The following is a 17,927-nucleotide window of genomic DNA, read 5'->3' as shown; positions in this document are numbered from 1 at the left end:
CACGAATTCATAATCCGTGCGCACGCTTTCGCAATCCGTTCCCTCGGATTTGTAAACCGTACTCACGGATTCATGCAGCAAACTCCTACGTGTTAACATACAGTTTTATTGAATATTATTATGTGGAATAGGTTTACAGCAAAGTGTCTTAAGTGATTCTCTATCAAGTGTAGTACGAGGTGGAATACAAAGATTTAATAAGAAAGATGCGCATTAAAATCTTGTTCAATTGCTGATAATCTATAATAGCACTTGATTATTATTGTGCAATAAACCTGGCATTGTGACTGACTCTGGAGTAATTTTTTCCTCTTTTGTAAATTATTTTGGATAAAAGATTCTTATGCATAACCTGTTTAATAATATATAATAATGATACAAATAAAAATAAAGTTATTTTTTATAATTTTAATTTGTAGGCTAAATAAATGAGTACAAGACAGTAAAAATATTTGTCATAAAATAATTTGTGAATTGCTTTATTTTTAAATAACCTTTGGACAGTTTTGGAAATGCTTGTGTACAATTCTTTCTTAACATGAAGACTTATTTTTGTGATTTTATTATACTAAGCTCCACCCACCTCACCCCACCTGCCGGAGTTAGATGCATGTTTCACTGTTAAGTGTAAAATGCGTGTCAGTTTTCAAATCCGAGGGAACGGATTGCGAAAGCGTGCGCACGGATTATGAATTCGTGGGTATGGATTCAAAATCCGAGGGTACGGTTTACACAATCTAAACGCACGGACTGGGAATTCGTGGGCACGGTTTGTTAATCCTGGGTACGATTTGTTAAACCGAGTGAACAGTTTATTAATTCATGAGCACGGTTTATAAACTGAGGGGACGGATTGCAAAACCGTCGCCACGGATTGATGTTTTTTCTCTCCTACAGGTGACGTGCGGGGCTCCGTACCGAGCCTTCAGCGCGTACTGAGTGAGCGAGCGCCTGACTGAGTAGCCTAACATAAACATATAAGTTGGTGTTTTTTTTTCTTCGGGGGTGTCAGGGGCATTGCCTGTTACGTCGTTTGGGTTATTGGGCTACCTTGTTGAACGCATAACATTATATTTCACACACCTTTTTTATTTTCCAAATTTAATTAATTAGTCCAACGAACCGTTCGGTACATAATGCGTACCGCGTACCGAACCGAAAGCCTCGTACCGAACGGTTCAATACGAATACGCGTATCGTTACACCCCTAAAAGGTAAACATTTTTATTTCAAATAAATGCTGTTTGAACTATCTAATCATTAGAGAATCCTGGAAAGAAAATCACCAAAATATTAAGAAGCACAACTATTTTCAACATTCATAATAATATGAGCAAATCAGATTTCTGCAGGATCACTGAAAACTGGAGTGAAGGCTGCTGAAAACGATCCTTTGCTTTAGAGGAATAAATTACATTTGAAAATCTATTCAAATAGAATACAGTAGAGAACAGTAGCTGATTCTTTCTATATAGTGCTAAACAGATATTTATTACAGTTTAGGTTTAGACAGTAATGTCAAAGAGAGATTTCAGTGATTAAAAGGGGAATGATATGTGATACCAAATTTCTTCCAGTGCTGAAGCTGTTGAAGATGGCCACAGGAATGAGATCTCTTCTGGATACAGTAGTTCAAGCTTTACCGCAGGTCAGTACGTTTATACAGTATATCTTGTGCTACAGGGCATGCTATTTGTATTGTGGAACTACTTCACAGAGACCTTATATGGCCCGAGATGATGGTGTAAGTGGCTTTATTCTGGTAATGTTCTGGCTTTCTAGGTTGGTAATCTGGGTCTGCTATTTATGCTGCTGTTCTTCATCTACGCGGCACTGGGAGTTGAACTTTTTGGCAAACTTGGTCAGTATACCTTTTATTTTCTGTTATCATGCACTACTATTTAAAAGTTTGGGGTCAGTAAAACGTTTTTATGTTTTTTAATCAAGTCTTTTATGCTCACCAAGGCTGCATTTATTTAATTAAAACTCTTCTTCCTCTTCTTAATATCACTTGTGACTATAATTATTATTATAATATTGTTATACGAGTTGTACTGCTCAGACTTGTTGTTGTTTTTTTGGGAGACGGGGGGGGGGGGGGGGGGGGGGGGGGTAAAATGTTTAATTCAGTAAATGTCTTTACTGTCATGTATGATCAATATAGTACAATGCAACTTCAGAATCTGTTAAATAAATGAATTTTGGAGACGAAGTATTAAAATAATTTATTTTCAAATCAGAATGTGCCGAGGAGAATCCATGTGAGGGATTGAGCAGACATGCTACATTTCAGAATTTCGGCATGGCATTCCTCACTCTGTTCCGCATTTCCACTGGAGATAACTGGAATGGGATAATGAAGGTATTTCGAAAACCATGAAACTATTTATGCCGCATGTCATAAATGCATGATTATGGAATGTGGAATGTGTTTAATTAGACTTACACTCGCCCTCATTGTCATTCCGAACCCAAATGCAAATGTTTCGTGAGACTAACAGCTGTCGCCCGCATTCAGTACATAATCAGGACTTGTCACTTTTTGAGTTGAACAGAACTTACAATTTCTGTGTTTCTCTGTGTGTGTCTAGGATACCCTGCGGGAATGTAAAAATGACAAATGCCTGAGTTACCTGCCGCTTTTGTCACCTATGTACTTTGTGACATTCGTGCTGGTGGCACAGTTTGTGCTGGTGAATGTTGTGGTCGCTGTGCTCATGAAACATTTAGAGGACAGTAACAAAGATGCCCGTGAGGAGGCCGAGATGGAGGCGGAGCTGAAGAAAGAGCTTCATGGCAGTCGTAGACAAAGCACCGCCTCTGTGGGCGGAGCCACTGGGCTTGAGGTTTCAGCTGTTAAAATGGAGACTTTCTCACATGAACAGGTGAGTTGTGTACGGTTTTAAAAACCTAATTATATATGGCCATGTGTTGACAGTTCTCTTGAAAATATTATACCATGTAATCCCCCAAATATAATTAATAGTTATTAAGTAATGCTAAATGTATTTTAGGTATGTTTAGGATGAGAAAATAAAATCTGAATGTTTAGTTTCACTATACTTGAATCTTGGGTGAAGGTTATTAGAAAAGGATTAAATGTTTGTTTTTTAAGTAGTCTTTGTTAATGTCTAAAGATATATCTAAATGGAAAGCCTAATAAAACTAAGTAATGTCAGAAAATAGTTTTTCTATATTTAAGTTATCTAGAAATTGCAAAATGCAAAATTTAGAGGTCCCCTCAATATACAAAATGTTAAAGAATATAAATCATAAAAAAATATATATTTTTCATCGAATGTTTAATTTTAGTAAAGGACAGATTATATATTAGATTAAATAAAAAATGTATTACGTTATTTTTATATAATAATCATCGTCATTATTATTATTATTATAATATAAATATTGCAGTTTTTTAAAGAATATGTAGTGTCTTCAAGCCTGCTTTTAAAAAAATTAAAAAAATGTTGTTACATACATTTGTTTTGTTTCCAGGGCCAGGACCCTAATTATGGCAACTTCCTGACAGTTAGCAGGCCGTCTATATCACGGATGCTGTCCTTACCTAATGACAGTTACATGCTTTATCCTGTTAAGCCTGTATATGGGTCCATTCAGGACAGTTTCTCCAAACAGGACTCTACACTACCAGGTGACAAAACAAAGCCAGTTCTGAATGGTCATGACACACATGCAGAGAGAGAATATGACTAAAGCTGTCTACGTGTTTTTTAGGCTCCTCTCTCTCACTCGGCACCCAGCCTTTTGAAGACAGTGCCGTAATGCAGGTTCCAGGAACTGCATCTCAGACAGACCTGGCATCCATTCCTGGTCCCCACCCTCTACATCAAAGAGCAAGATCTAGCAGTGCTTTCAGAGCCCTGCGGAGACAGGTACTGCGGCAACTCTCAGCCTCATGACTATTTGTTTATACTAGGGATGACACTGAGTACATCTATTAGACAACTACAGTAAAATGCTTTGTCACTAATAAAACACATGAATTATGACATTGATCAAGTGAACATTAATACAAAAGGACAGATGTTCTTGCACTGGATCAAATCTCAAATCAGGCTGAGAACATTATCATCAGATTTTACAGAAACTTTACACAAAGGTTCATGCTGCTGTCATCAAAGCAAAAGAGAGACAAACCAAATACTAAAATATTCTGAAAATCATGTAAAATTGTTATGCTAATAATATAATTTACATTTAATTGTACCTATATACACCATTGATGATGTTTTTATTTAAGTTAATATAATGATATAATTCTTATTTGTATATATATTTCTTAATTGTAACTAAACATATATATATATATATATATATATATATATATATATATACACACACACACACACACACACACATACATATATATATATATATATATATATATATGTGTGTGTGTATGTGTGTGTGTGTGTGTGTGTGTGTGTGAGTGTGTGTGTGTGTGTGTATTTATATATAATTACATCAAGTATAACAAACAAATAAATGTGGCATTTTGTGAGTGTTAAGTATATCGTTAACTAGTGTTTAATCTATTATCTACATTACTATAAAATGACATCAAATATTTATGTATAAAATATTTTGTATAAAATTTATATAAATATCTGTTTATTAAATATATAAATATATTTAACCTATAAAAATAGCATATAAAATTGTCATTTAATGAATCATTTTTAATGTGTGTACTTACATCTGTTTTTAACTGCAGCAAGCAATAAAGAGTGACTCAGTTGATTCCACAAACGCAGACTCCAGAGACACCTTACACATCCCGAGCAAGCCCTGCTCCACTGATAATCTTCATCTCAAAGTACCCAGCATTCCCCTCACTGGTGGATCTGCTCCCTGTTCGCCCCAGGCCTCCCCCCCTCCTCCCCTCCGCAACCGGACAGCGAGCGTACAGACAAACAGACACGTGTACAGTCAGCGCAGCATCCCTGGTCAACAGCCCGAATACAAGACACAATCTATAAAAGCTCTTGAAATAACACGTGCACAAACCAAACCGCATGATTTGGATGAGGTGATCAAACTCAACATGAACATTACCCAAAGAAGAAACTCTCAGCATGTGGCAAGTAGCCATAAAATGTCCCCTTATGAACCGCCCTTCTGTTCTGATGCCCAGTCTCAGGACTCATTGCACAGTGGGGCAGCCCACCAACCAGATAACAGCGCTCAAAGTCTACGGAAGTACAACAGTATGGAAAATAATGTCTTCCTGTCTCAACTCCATATCTCTCGGCGTCACTCGACGCACGGGGAAGAATTACTGCTTCAGCAGCAGCCAATTTTACCATCACCTGGACCTTCACCAAAGCCCAAGAAGGAGAAAATGAGCCCGCCGTGCATCTCTATTGACCCTCCCACTGACGTGAATCTTCAGGAGCGCAGCACAGTCCTAAGACGGCGGACACCGTCCTTCGATTCCACACTACCACGGGAGTCCATAGAACTTCCTGATATGCAGGATGAACCTCTTTTGCAAAGTAATTTGCCCCTCCCACAATTTTCCTTTGACCAATCGGATGTAAGTTCGCTAAGCAGCCAGTCAGAACTGCTTTTAGATAGTGACCAGTCGACACACTCCTTTCCTCCTGAGGCCCGTTCTGGGGTCGTGGGAAATACAGCTCCGAGTCCTCTCAGGAGGAAGGTGTTGGTCAGAATGGCCAGCACTAGGGATCCAGGAAATGAGGATTCGGTTGCCTAGGCAACTGTGCAGGAAGCCACTTATGCATTCTTCCTCTTTGCGAAGGATTTTAATAACAGGAAAAGGTGGCGTCTGCAAAAGTATGCAAATGTGTTTCCGATGGAACTGATGCTTTTTTTTTTTTTTGCCTGATCATATTGATTAGGGAACTTTTATTAGTGTTCATCACACACGGTGATATTGTGACATTTTATCACAGAAACGTGTTGCGTTGTGTCATATGATTACTGTACACGATGGTGCAAGTTTAACCCTCATATTGTGTTTGGGGTCTGAAAGGTTGATCATTTAATATCCCAAAAAGTTATTCTGTGAAGCCTGGCAAAAGAATAATATATATATTTTTTAACAGTTTATTGAACCTTTAGAGCAAAAAATAATCATCTAAAAGTTTGCATATGTGTCCTTTGTTGAGTATCATATTTGATACATCAGGTTTTTATGGCTCATATAGTATAATATAGATGAATATGGAGCTCACATATTATTTTTAAAGCCAGAATGTAACATAAAAGTCTGATAGCTTGTAATATAAAGTCGATGAGATCTTTATAAAGACTACTTACATAAAATGTATTATCAGTTTTCACTTTATACTGTATCTATGATTTCATATTCAATCTAATTAATGTAGAAACAGCTTAAAGGCAGCATATATTTAATATTTGTCTATTGGCATCTTTTTGATGGTTGTAAGTGAGTATTCTTCGCTCTACTAAAAATTTAATTTGTTGTTCTTCTAATATTTAACCATTGATTATAGCCATTCAAAATTACAGTATAATTGAGAGCTATCAATTTTAACATTTATTAGACTTTAAAAAGTAGTAACTTCTAACTGAAGTGAACTTAAAACAATCTTCATATAAACCTATAATAATAAATATCATATTTAGCTACAGGTACCTGTGCCCTTCAGCAAGTAGGAAATATACATAAATTGAATATAGTTATCAAACTCTAAATTATACATTAAATATAGATGAATCCTTTAAGCTACAAAAGTTATTGATTTGCTCCTTTTCTTTAATTCTTTGATTAAGAGACATCACAGCGGTTTGGTTATTAGGTTATATTGGCTGCTTTAAGCGCTGCTGCTGCTGCTGCTGAACATGACGCGGATCTGACATGCATCCTATTTTAAAGTAGCCAATAGCGTTTTGATTATGTCTGCTCGGGCCAGAGATGATGAGCACGGTAAACCTGCATTTGACAGCCACAGTCTTTTACCCCCAGATTCAATATAAAAAACTGCAAACTAGTGATCTCAGCCGAGCCGGTGCCCTTATAGTGCAGGAGGCGGGCGCTTCGGATCCTAGAGAGCATTTGATTGGTCAGAAGATTTGATGAGAAAATCAAATATGATGTGACGACAATAAATTTGTTGAGCCGTTTTGGCAGAAGAGATGAACTGCGAGCTTTGAATGATTATATAGTCGAAATTCAAACTTTGTCACAGTTTTGTTGCATACTGCTTTATTGATAACCTTAAGTCTAACATATTGATACTAACACCCAAAAAACTTTAATTTAGATTTCATAGGGACTTTAAATCTGACTCATGTAAATGCATGCAGTTTTAAGGCAGCTTTAATCGCCTTTTTTGGTAACTTCATGACGTAGGCTAACTGATGACATGCACGTAGTTCCTTTTGCACTTTAACATGATGTAATATAAAGCACGCGCCCATTTGTGTGTGCAATTGAAGAGCAAGTGCTACAAGCACAGTATAACAGCTGACAGGACAGGAAAAATTTTTTTACTGACATGGCCAACATAGTTTGCCCTGTGTTAATTGCATTAAATATTTTTAACTTGTTAAACTTAAAAAAAAGTAATTATTATTAATTCACGTGTTAATGCATTAATTTTAACAGCACTAATATAAATGCTTCAGTTTAGGATCAAAGCTCTGTAGTTTTATTGTAGGATCAAAACATATAAATGCAATGCCATACAATGAAGATTGAGAGATGCATGGTATGAACAAATGTTCCTCGAAAGCCTGATGTATAATATCTGATACTCACATCTTAACATAATTTTTCTAAAAAGAATTATGTATTAATAATCAAGTAAACAGATGCCTCAGTCCAGTAAATGTTCATTTCGAAATATTACTAAAAATATAACAATTATTCTTAAGTTTACTCTATAAAAACAAGATTTCACAGCAAAAAGACACATGAACCATGACCTGAATGAGAATAAACAAAGAAGATTTTAAAAGAGATATTTTTTTTTATTGTAAAATCTAGCTTGATTTTTTTCTAAAGAAAAATATATATTTTTCACCCCCAAACATTAAAAAAACATACTAGATCAAATTCAGCTGTCAATGTGCATGCCAGATTTGTGTTAAAACAGAGGGCTAAAGCTTCCATAATTTCTGTTTTGACAAGGTCAGAGTAAAAGAATAAAATCATTTGAAGGGAAATGAGTTAATTTTGTAATAAGTTGTAATTATTAGCAAGTCAGTCTCAACAGAACTTGAGGGTTAAATGGCAGCACTGTCTTCAAGCAAACCCTTATCTCATATGATTAATTAACTTTAAAGTAATACCTTATTGTAATGCCCTGTTATCTTACAGAGTATGTATATGACACATAGAAATATTTTAGCTGAAACATATGCATGTTTCAAAATGCGGATTGTGCAGCTAAATGAATTAGATGATTATTGTATATCTGTGTGGCATGTGATTCTTTTGTAAAGGTTCAGAGTTTTACATGTTACTGGCCTTCAGGAAGAGACATATTAAAGGAATGTCCCGGGTTCAAGTTCTAGATCTGCAGATTAACACAGAAAATCATTTCGATTTGTTCCTCAGTTGTGTGCAGGAACGTGCACAGACATTTTGAGGGGCAGGGCTTCAAGTGGAAAAAAGGGCTTCTCGTATTTATTTTTATTTTTTTCTAAACAAAACGTTAAATATATTAACACAACTTTGACTTAACAGTTTATTTGAATTCCCTCACACTCACCCAATTGTTTCATGTTGTCATTTTTCAACAGATGTCTACAAAATAATCTGTTCACATAGAGACCGTGGTCTTTTTTTAGCATTCACTAACTTTATCACAAGAACAGACAACAACAAAGGAAGATAAAGCCACAATGTGCATGTTTTCTATTCAAGTATACAGTATATTTAAAGTAAATGACTGCACAAAAGAGAGGGACATATTTTCACTAATAATTAGTTTCTTTTGCACAAGACAATAAATTCTTTTGGTGTTATTGTAATATAAAATCAACAAAGACCTTCACATTAAACTGAAAAAGCAGTTGGTGCTAATTTGTTATTTTACAGGAAAAAACACTGCATACGTTATTAATTCACACTGAAAAATTATGAAGCTCTTGTTTAAGGCAGGACATGTCATGTACTGTTCCATTTTGAGGTTTTGGTCTATTTTGTCCTGACATTTCCCGACCTGATATTTAGATTTTTTTTATTTGTTTGACAGGGAAAGCTGTGCACAAGCAGAAACAAACACACGCACACATATATGCATTTCTGTCATGACAACTCTCAGAGTGATTGGCATGGCAATGTACATGACGATATTAATGTATTTGGTCTTGGTGCAATAGATTTGCTACACTGCCGCTGTGGAAGAGCAAGTACTGAGATCTGCTACTGCTATTAAATCCACAACATGCTGCTGTGAGCATGTAAAGAATATTGCTGCTGAAGATATATCCATGTAGCATGCATGAATCACCTCGTAGCAGATCTATACAGGTGGAGCTGGGGAAGGTGGAGGGTTTCTGAAGCAATCTGCACTGCTACGGCAAGCTCTAGTTATATATTTGAATGTTGAGCAGCGAGTTAATTGGCTACCGATACAGGAGAGAACCAATCAGCTGTGCCATGTGATAATGATGTCATTACGTCAGTTTGAGTTAGACTGATCAGACTGCGCCATCAGAGTTTCATGCCAGAACTCTTTTTGTTTTCATTAAAACAATAGTTTATCAAACATATTAATAGCTCCAAACCTCCAAACTTTAATTGCAAGGTTTTTATCATCAATCTTATTCATACTGTTTTTTAAGACATAAACATAACAGTACCTTGTGTATTATCCCAGTGTATTTGAAATGATGGGGAAAGCACCAGATAGCTCCTGTGTGTTGACCTAGTAATAGCAGCATGTATATCAACCCAACTGTATTTTGCCCTTATTTCTGTTGGCTTTTCTTAAAGCATAATAAAGCACACTACCATAAGGGACACACTGTACTATAAATCTAGTTGCAAATTCATGAATACATACCTGTGAACCTTTTATAACTTACATTTCTTTTCAAGGGCATTTTATGGCATTTAGGATTATGGGATCATTCATGAAAATCTGCTTATTAAATTGGATCAATTTAAATAATTTAAGAGGAATGCCTGCAACAAACAGTTTTTTTGGGGAACACTTTACAAAAAGGTTCTTTAATGTAAGTTAATGTATTAACTAATGTGAACAAACAATGAACAGTACATTTAGTAATGTAAGGGCAATTTTCATATGAATTAATTTTTTGTAAAAAAAAAATAATAATAAATTAAGTATAATTTATATACTCATAGTATTTATTAATATTTTGAAAGAGATTTTATTTGATTTTCAATTTTCATTAAAATTTTAGTTAAAATTTTTAATTTGTATTATTATTTTGAATATTTCTATAGTTTTAATTTTATTCATTTTAGTACTTCACCTTAACTTTTTTTAAAGTTAGTTGCTAAGATAACATTTCCTATCTTAATTCCCATATTTTCCAAAAATATTCCAAGTTTCTCACATAATTTTTATATTTAAGTTTAACTTTCAAGATTTCCGTTTTAACATTATAATTATAACCTTATAATTAATGTCAGTATTATTAATAGTAATTATTGATATTGATATTTTTTGTTTTCATTTAAGTTTAGTCATTTTGTTTCATGCTTGTTAATTTTATTCATTTTTATATTTCTATATAGCTTTAATTTATGTGTGTTTTAGTTTTAATAAGTTTAGTACTTTATCAAATTAGTTTCCAAGTTATTCATGTAATATTGCCATTTTATTTATTTCAGCTTTATTTCAATTATCGAAAAGGATAACAGTTTTAGTGTTAGTTCATACAATAACACTGGCCACATTTATAATTTAGATGACAGTTTTCCACCTTCTCTCAGAATAACCTAAGAATTAAAGTGATTTTTAACCCAAAAATATTCACCATCGAAACCTGCATTCCTTTATTTTTCTTCTTCTGTGGAACAGAGTTTTGTCATTTTGAAGTGTACTTTAGGCTTGTAATGTCACAAGGAATATGGTACGAGCCCTTGAATCACAGCACACAATAACTGTGTAATCAAGCGGACTGGTTCACTCCAATGGTTCATCTTTATTCAGGACCTCATAGTACTGTATATGTCACCTTAAAGACTTTAATAACCACTATAACTTCTTCCATTGACAAAATATAACAACTACATCTCTGCTTCTGTGGGACTGTGTGGCATTTTACCATATCATGCAATTAGACAGAATTAGAGCAAGCACACGCATTTCCATCCACACACACATATATCCAAAGTATGCATGTTAAAGTAAACAGTTTGTTCCAGTAATCTGTTATCTCATCCGGAACATCTCTGACTGCTAGAGTCCATCACACACACACACACACACACACACATTTACTCATTCTCTTCACCATTTCTCAATACTTTTCTCTCACTCTCTTTATAACGTCATACTTTGAGTACTTTTAAACCAAATGTACTAATTCTCTCTTAACAAAAACAGATTTTGACACAAATTACATGGACAGAACTGATTTAACTGCAGTAAACATTGATGTCATGTATCGCTTGGAAAGGCTGACAATCAGCTGTACCAAGGTGGTATTATTTGATAATCAGAAACTAATACAAATCAGAACTAATACATAATCAGAAACTAAGAAAAATACATATATATAAAAAAATCTTTACTAAACTTAAAGGTGCATTAAGTAATGTTTGCCATTTAAAAAAAAAAAATACCCTGAATGGAATGAATAGTGTTCTTGTCAAATATGTTTACAATTTTGTATGTGAAATATGATGCCACTCCTAAAAAAAAAAAAAAAAAAAAAGTGCCAAAAACATCGTTTAGTATAATTAAATTTTTTTTGTGCTTTTCAAATTTTTTATAGTTTATTTTATTATTATTATTTCTATATACCTGGAATTAATTTTAATTTCAGTTGTTTTCTGTTTTAGTAATTTTGGTACGTCAACTGAAACTTTTTTCCAGTTAGTTGCGAAGGCAACATCTCAAATATTCATTTACGTTTTTAAGTTTTTAATGTAATATTTAGATATTAATCAACTAACCTTTTTTTTAATTGATGTAAAATATTTTTAATAAGCATTGGCCTAATATTTAATACATAAATTGGCCATAATTTAGATGCACTTTTTCCAAATTACCGATATTAAAGTGATTAAAATACTCTGCCATTATTCAGTCATCAAAACACTTCTGCTTTTGAATGATGCAACAGCCAATACTTAGTGCACCTTTAATTATTTTTAATTTCTTTAAAGAAGCAATAATAATAAATTGCTTTACTAAACAAGTAGCACATGGGGATTTTGACAATTCTTTTTTAGCCGAATGTAAAAGGTTTGGGAAGGAAATGAAAATCAACCCAAAACATCCATCTTTGCTTTAAAGTGAGACTACATTACCAGGCTGTATTAAAGTGTGGACTACAGAGGCGAGCTTCATCCCCTCGCCACCCTGCTACTAAAACCACATACGATACATTTACATTTAGCTAACATTGACGGCAGTCTATGTCCTTTAGCGCTGCTTTATTCCTTGCCTTCTGATTGGTCGTGGATTAAAATGCAGGTGGGATCTTGTATCCAGGGGGGCGGGTCTCCACGGTTTCGATGAGCGTTGGACTCTGGTAAGCGTCGACGGGGATGGTGGTCTGACCAATTACATCGTTGGAGGGATACGGCTGCTTGGGCGGCAGGTCGCCCATGTGCTCGGTGGTGAACAGTGTCAAGTCAGTACCGAGCAGGAACCTCTGAACAGCGCACACCGTAAGCCCCGCCTAGTCAGGATAACCAGGATTATGCATATTAGTCTTATTAGCATGTCAGTGAGAAAGACAATCACGTATCAAGCATAGTAGCATGAGTTAGCTGGAATGCTTGAGTTAACCAAGTAACAGTATAAACACACCAGGAGAGTCTTTACTAGATCTAGAGTAGAAGTACATTCTAACAGCTGTAAATGACTTTAAACCGAGTACACAATATACAGTGTGTAATGCAATGTAAATGGGAGGGAAGTAGAGCCTGTGTTTGTTGTGTGCCTGATAATCTAATTTTACATGTATTTTTGGAGTTTTTGTAAACTGAGAATTATAAAATACATATATTGTCTACTCTGCCTTAAATATATTCCTTAAAAATGCTCCCAAACATATGTAAACAAAAATATTGAAGAAAACAGAGAGAGAAATGTTAGTACTTGGTATTATCTTTATATGCAAAAGTATGAATATGCCAATATTTATGACATATTATTCTTGTGCTTTAAAGTTGCAGACACTCATAATGTTTATTATAAATCTAGGTTATTATAAAGTGCACACACAGTACACTCTAAAGAGAAAAGGTTAAAAAAAAACTGTTACTTGGACGGTATTAATCATATACAAAAAGATCGTGCTAAAAGGTAAATCTTTGTCCCTTATTTACCCCTACTTGGCACATATTAGTAACTTAAAGGTAAATATTAGTACATAGTAGTATCTAAAGTGTACATATTAACTTTTCAAAGTGTACCGGCCAAAAGGTTTTGTACCTTTTTTCTGAGAGTGTATTGAACATATTGATAGCACTTTGTACTACCGTCAGAAAAGCAAAGTTCAGTGTGCATTTGACAGTTGTACAGTAAAAATCTACATCTACACTACCGAGAGAGTGTTAGGCTGTTTGGACAAAAGCTTCTGTTTATCCTCCATAAAGGCAGTGTTCTTAAACCTGTGCACTGCTAGCAGACATAGATACGCCTGAAACACAAACGGTCAAATATGCATGTAATTGTGATTGTTTAAAGCATCTACAGGAAGGTGGAGTGACTTACCCAGGTCAGGATTGAGAAAAAAGAGAAGGCAATAGCTGCGCGTGCTGCGTCTGACGCCTGCTCCAGCGGCAGCTCCTTAGGGGACGTATGACTCCACTGACTGGCCAAAAAGCAGAATCCTACAAACCAAAGGAACGTCCAGAATCCTAAAGAAAGGAGATTGGAAAATGTGTCTTCAAAAAACTGAATTTTTATTTGTTTCTTCTTTTTCCAGGTACATGCTACATTTTATTATTATAGAAATATACTAACAATTTCAGTAATTTGGCCTATAGACAATGAGGATTATAATAATATTATATCATATTTGTTACTTGAAATAAAATAAAGCATAACTGAAATCAAATAAAATATAAAAACTAACTTAACTAACTTATTTTAGCTGACAAGGCAACGTTTTTAATTTAATTTAACTTGATGTATTAAAATAACTAAAGCTGAAATAACAAATAATGAAAACTTTATACACACTTAAAAAAACGAATAAACTAATAAAAATTACAAAACACAAGTTACAGAAATGTTAATGAAATGAAAATGTAAAATATATATATATAAAAAATTCTAAATATTGATAATAACAGTAATATTATCTATAATAATGCAATAACAATGATAGTAACAATAAAAAAATAATAGTATCTCAATAATACTAAAATAACACTGGATAAATGCATCTCCCAAGCCAGTTTGTAATGAAAATGTTCATATTTTTAAAAGAGTTAATTGCTATGACAGCCTGTACTAGACATTCTTCACTCTTTGTGAAGCTGTAAAGTAATGGCAAAACTGTAATAATCCATATTTTAATAATTAAATAAAATAAATAAACAAAACAACAAAAAAGCATATTTTAAAATGGCATTGAGTGGTCATCACTGCACATAATCCTACAAGTAAATTAAAATCACTGACTGGATATTATTGCATCAGAATAAACTAATTATTTTCATTCATAAAATCACATTGATTTATGACTGAGCATTTTTACCTGAAAAAACCATCTCCAACAGCACTGCTCTCTTTCTGTCTTTGACACTGCTGATCTGGGGGAAATAGATGTCCAGGGCCAGGAAGAAGATGCTTGCTAAGAAAGCCATAATTCCTACAGTGATGCCATAGTTACAGGCATCTGCGTTCTTGTTAAAAACACAGTGCAGTCGCTCGCTGCCCATATTCACATAGCCCTCATTTATTATAGAAGCAAAGACCACCATGGAGAAGATCTGGAGAGAGACAAAAAAAAAAAGAGTCACAGGAATAGGTATATAAACCTTATCCCTGGTGTTAAATTAATAAAACCCCTTAAATTATTTGCATTCTCAGAACAGAGGGCATCTAAGTGAAGCTTTTCTTCTATTATACTATTCATGCTAAATGGAGGTGACTCCATTCTCTTTACCGATGCCCTGTACCGATGCATTTCACAGCAAAGAATTTCATTTACACCTCAGGGAGAAAATGTGGCTAATTCTCACTAATGCAACAGATCACGCACAACCACACCCGCTCAAACAGATTCCAAGGGATCAGCAAGAAAGTGCACAACATGCAGTCTAGTGTGTTTGGAAGCAACAGTAAGAGAAATCACAAGTAATGCTCCTATATAGGCAAGGCAAGTTTATTTATATTGCACATTTCGTACACAATGGTAATTCAAAGTGCTTTACATAAAAGAAAGTAAAATAATCATGAAGAAAAAAAAAAAAAGAAAAAAAAAACAAGCATTTTGTTTTAGTGGTGTCGTGCTATTTTTGGCAATGAAATCCCATAAACTGATGCATACATCCCATCACACAGTCGTCACAGAAGCAGTTACAGCTGCTGTGGTTATTGGCTGGCTTGATAAAACATTGTGTTAAAGCAAGAAGCAACTACCAACATGCCTCTAAACATGCCTCGAAGCCCTACATGATTTTCTTATAATACAGCATATTTTCTTCCTACAATAATTAGGGAGATCTGACATTAATATTTTGTCTCTCTTTTTTTTTAAGTAGGCTACATATCAATAATCTTGAAATCTAGGTGTGTCGTTTGCATTAGGAGAAAAAAATATAAAGGTCAACAGGCTACGATTTTTAAAATCTTGACATTATTTTTAATCATACAAACTTGACATTTGTTATTCATTCTGTAATTTAATTGCACGAATGACGCAAGGTTTGTAACACCAGTGAAAACAACACAGTGAGAAATCTGCAAAAAACATTATTGATCAGACTAAAATCAATCTGTTATACAGCAATGACATGTAAATGAACCAAATGAGGACATGACATTCAGCGATAAATCATAAAAAAACTTTTTTTTTCTCGGTTTGTTAGGGAAATCGGTTATGTGCAGTCTCTCACACTCTCTTACGCTTCTTCTTAAAACCCCAGATAAAAGACAGAATAAGCTTTTATGAGGTTTATTAAATATCTGAAGTCTGTTTCATTAAATATCACCACTGTTTATTACTATTATTATTATAAAAGTCATATATTCATCACTGTATTTTAACAATGACCCAAATATCGCTAGGCTACATGTGGCACTATACTCTGCGCGCACGCAATACGTGCGTCACTACCACAGCAACATCTGACGTGCGTCCACCTATAATGAAGACAGCATCCTATAATAACACACAATCATTACGTTAAATGATTACAGACGCACTTAAAGCACTGAAGAAATACAAAAATAAAAATATATAAAGCAAGATGGAAAATCAACCTTGTTAAAATAATCGCTCGACCATTAAAATGTGAACAAAGGCATCATTCTGTCAGTCATAATTCATAGAACAGTGCTGTTCTTACCCATGCGAGGACTCTTAGGATTGTCTGTGGCTGTTTGATGAACGCAGTCAGATCAAAGGCCGAACCGGCTCGGCCCGCTCCGAACGAGCCTGCTCCATCCATCCTCCCAGCAGTGAGGCGCGCTGACTGCTGCTGTGCGATACTCTGCGGAAGAAGAGCCGAGCGCGTTCACGAGCGCCTGTCGTGCACACCCACAGTCGAGCGCGCGCCTGTCACTGGTAAATAATGGTGGGGATTTTGATTCATCTCAATGACTCGAATCTTTTTTTTAGCAGTTCACGAAGAAGATAAACTTATTTCGATGGCCGTTTCTTACATTTTACCTTTGATTTGGCCCACCATATCATGTATGCTATATAGCTAGAGAACATAAATGCAGGAAATAAAAAAACAAATAATACATCTTTTTGACCGACAGCCCTCAGTCAAGTTTGACTTTTCGTCCTTTTGAGTTCATCTGGTCATCTGGAAGAAAAATAGTTGAGCAGTTAACACAGGTTTCCCGAAAATGCGATTCCAGGTCCCGGAGTTAGACAGGTTAATAAAGTTGAGGTTTGGTCAAATTAACAATGATGGATTTATTGTTACAGATGTTCAAAATGCTGCAGCCAGACTTCTTTTAAAGTGTTGGAAAGATGAACACATCACTCCAATTCTTAGATCCCTTCACTGGTTGCCTATTTTAGAGAATAGACTTTAAAATTCTCCTCTTCGTTAATAAATTCCTACATAACAAAGCTGCTGTCTATTTATCTGAACTTCTTCATCCGTATTCTCCATCTAGAAGCCTACGGTCCTGTGACCATGCAGGCTCTGTTGGTGGACCCTCGTGTTAGACTAAAGCATAGAGGGGAGCGTGCGTTTGCGGTGGCAGGGCCACTATGGAATATCCTGATTTTAGAGATTAGACTGGCCCATTCCTTGTCTATTTTTAGTCCTTGCTAAAAACCTTTTATTTTCTTTAGCATACTGACTACTGTGGTATGTAACATTTTTAAATGGATGGTTTTAAATTTGTGTCAGGTATATTTTTCATGTATGTGTCATACTTTTGCTCTTCTGTAAAGCACTTTGGTCAGCCTGGGGGCTGTTGTAAATACGCTATACAAATAAAATTGAAATTGAAATTCTTAAAATGATTGTTTAGTGAACTTGTTTTTATAAAGAAAACTTAGCAATTGATAGAAAATAAAATGATTTATCGTAAAGATTTCATAAATATACAGTAAAATACATT

The 17,927-nt window shown here is 34.8% G+C and overlaps 2 protein-coding genes across 3 annotated transcripts in view; one reads left to right on the top strand and one right to left on the bottom strand.

The window, feature by feature from the left end:
- Positions 1-8,522, top strand: part of LOC127987422 (voltage-dependent T-type calcium channel subunit alpha-1H-like) — a 59,903-nt gene extending 51,381 nt beyond the window's left edge. The window contains exons 27-33 of the mRNA XM_052589777.1: positions 1,578-1,648; positions 1,783-1,861; positions 2,241-2,362; positions 2,592-2,885; positions 3,499-3,655; positions 3,739-3,896; positions 4,739-8,522. Of these exons, the coding sequence (XP_052445737.1) occupies positions 1,578-1,648; positions 1,783-1,861; positions 2,241-2,362; positions 2,592-2,885; positions 3,499-3,655; positions 3,739-3,896; positions 4,739-5,740 (1,883 nt within the window). The 3' untranslated portion in view covers positions 5,741-8,522. The remainder of the gene's footprint in view (positions 1-1,577; positions 1,649-1,782; positions 1,862-2,240; positions 2,363-2,591; positions 2,886-3,498; positions 3,656-3,738; positions 3,897-4,738) is intronic.
- Positions 8,523-11,116: 2,594 nt separating this feature from the next.
- On the bottom strand, positions 11,117-17,515 carry LOC127987307 (synaptogyrin-1). 2 transcript variants are annotated; one of them, XM_052589619.1, is made up of 4 exons: positions 16,691-16,873; positions 14,875-15,109; positions 13,884-14,029; positions 11,117-12,843 (listed from the first exon to the last, which is right to left on the bottom strand). In XM_052589619.1, exons 1-4 carry the CDS (start codon positions 16,790-16,792, stop codon positions 12,625-12,627), a joined length of 702 nt encoding a protein of 233 aa, XP_052445579.1. In that variant the 5' UTR covers positions 16,793-16,873; the 3' UTR covers positions 11,117-12,624. The 2 variants fall into 2 exon arrangements, with proteins under 2 accessions (XP_052445579.1, XP_052445625.1); XM_052589665.1 differs by lacking the exon at positions 11,117-12,843 and adding an exon at positions 12,864-13,809 and having other exon boundaries at positions 16,691-17,515.
- Between the last annotated feature and the right edge of the window lie 412 nt (positions 17,516-17,927).

This window comes from Carassius gibelio, chromosome A1, assembly GCF_023724105.1.
Source record: "Carassius gibelio isolate Cgi1373 ecotype wild population from Czech Republic chromosome A1, carGib1.2-hapl.c, whole genome shotgun sequence".
NCBI lineage: Eukaryota > Metazoa > Chordata > Actinopteri > Cypriniformes > Cyprinidae > Carassius > Carassius gibelio.
The sequence above is the reverse complement of the archived record's forward strand: the minus strand, read 5'-3'. Positions and strand labels throughout refer to the sequence as shown.